Raw genomic sequence first — 1063 nt, 5'->3', positions numbered from 1 at the left:
GGACAGGAGCTGCCCATTTGGTCCCATGTATCTCCTCACGTGTGTTATTTTTGTCTTGTAGTCTTGTCTAATCTTTGTCTGAGGAGTGGGCTTTGGGAATGGTTTCAGTTCTGGGTTAACAGAGCATCCAGGGCCATAGTTTTGGGGGGGCCTAGCTTTACTTTGCCATCTTTACCCAGAATTTCACTTTTTTTTTTTTAAATCAGTGAAATTTTTTTTCTTTTGCCTTCAGTCCTGAAGTGTTTCTTATTATCCACTGTTGTTACGAACTTGTTCGGGGTAGTCAGACGGAGCAAGAGGTCGAGTGAAGCACCTACTTTTATTTATCAGCCTCTGGAATGACTTTTCCTCTGTCGTTGTTTACAGGACCTGTACATCGATCGCCCCTTACCTTATTTAATTGGATCCAAGCTGTTCATGGAGCAGGAAGATGTAGGTCTGGGCGAGCTGTCTAGTGAAGGTGCTCATTTTTTCTACCAAGTATTTTTGTTAGTTTGAACATTTATATCTTAACTTTTTATTTTAAAATAATTTGAAACTTTACATTAAAGTTGGCAAGGATAGTACCAAGAACCCCTGTAAGCCCTTCTGCCAGGTTCACCAGCTGTAGCATTGCACCACATTGGTTTGTCATCCTCTCTCCCTGGTCATGACATTTTTCTGAAGCCATTTGAGAGACACCACACAGGCACCATGCCCATTACTGCTAAATACATCTGTGTGTAGTTTCTAAGAACAATAAAGGAGTACTTTCTAAGAACTCCAGAATATACTGTGGTTCTTCCATAACCACAGTGTCATTATCATGCTCAAGAAGTTTAACTAGATACAGTATGATACAGTATGATATGATATCAGTAATACTCAAATTTTCCATTTGTACCCATAACATCCCTTATAGTCTCTCTCTCTTTTTTTTCCCTCTCGTCCAGGATCCAATCTGGGGTCACTCACTGAATTTAGTTGTCAGATCTCTCTAGTCTTCTTTTAATCTGATACAACTTCTAGGCCTTTCTTTGCTTTTCACTACCTTAACATCTTTGAAGAATACTGTCTTAGGCTG

At 39.8% G+C, this 1063-nt stretch overlaps 1 protein-coding gene across 1 annotated transcript in view; it reads left to right on the top strand.

The window, feature by feature from the left end:
• Positions 1 to 1063, top strand: part of LOC101346265 (WASH complex subunit 2A) — a 69494-nt gene that overhangs the window by 16410 nt on the left and 52021 nt on the right. Inside the window, exons 6-7 of the mRNA XM_023742114.1 lie at positions 367 to 460; positions 933 to 962. Of these exons, the coding sequence (XP_023597882.1) occupies positions 367 to 460; positions 933 to 962 (124 nt within the window). The remainder of the gene's footprint in view (positions 1 to 366; positions 461 to 932; positions 963 to 1063) is intronic.

This window comes from Trichechus manatus, unplaced genomic scaffold, assembly GCF_000243295.1.
Source record: "Trichechus manatus latirostris isolate Lorelei unplaced genomic scaffold, TriManLat1.0 scaffold00200, whole genome shotgun sequence".
Taxonomy (NCBI): Eukaryota; Metazoa; Chordata; class Mammalia; order Sirenia; family Trichechidae; genus Trichechus; species Trichechus manatus.
The sequence above is the reverse complement of the archived record's forward strand: the minus strand, read 5'-3'. Positions and strand labels throughout refer to the sequence as shown.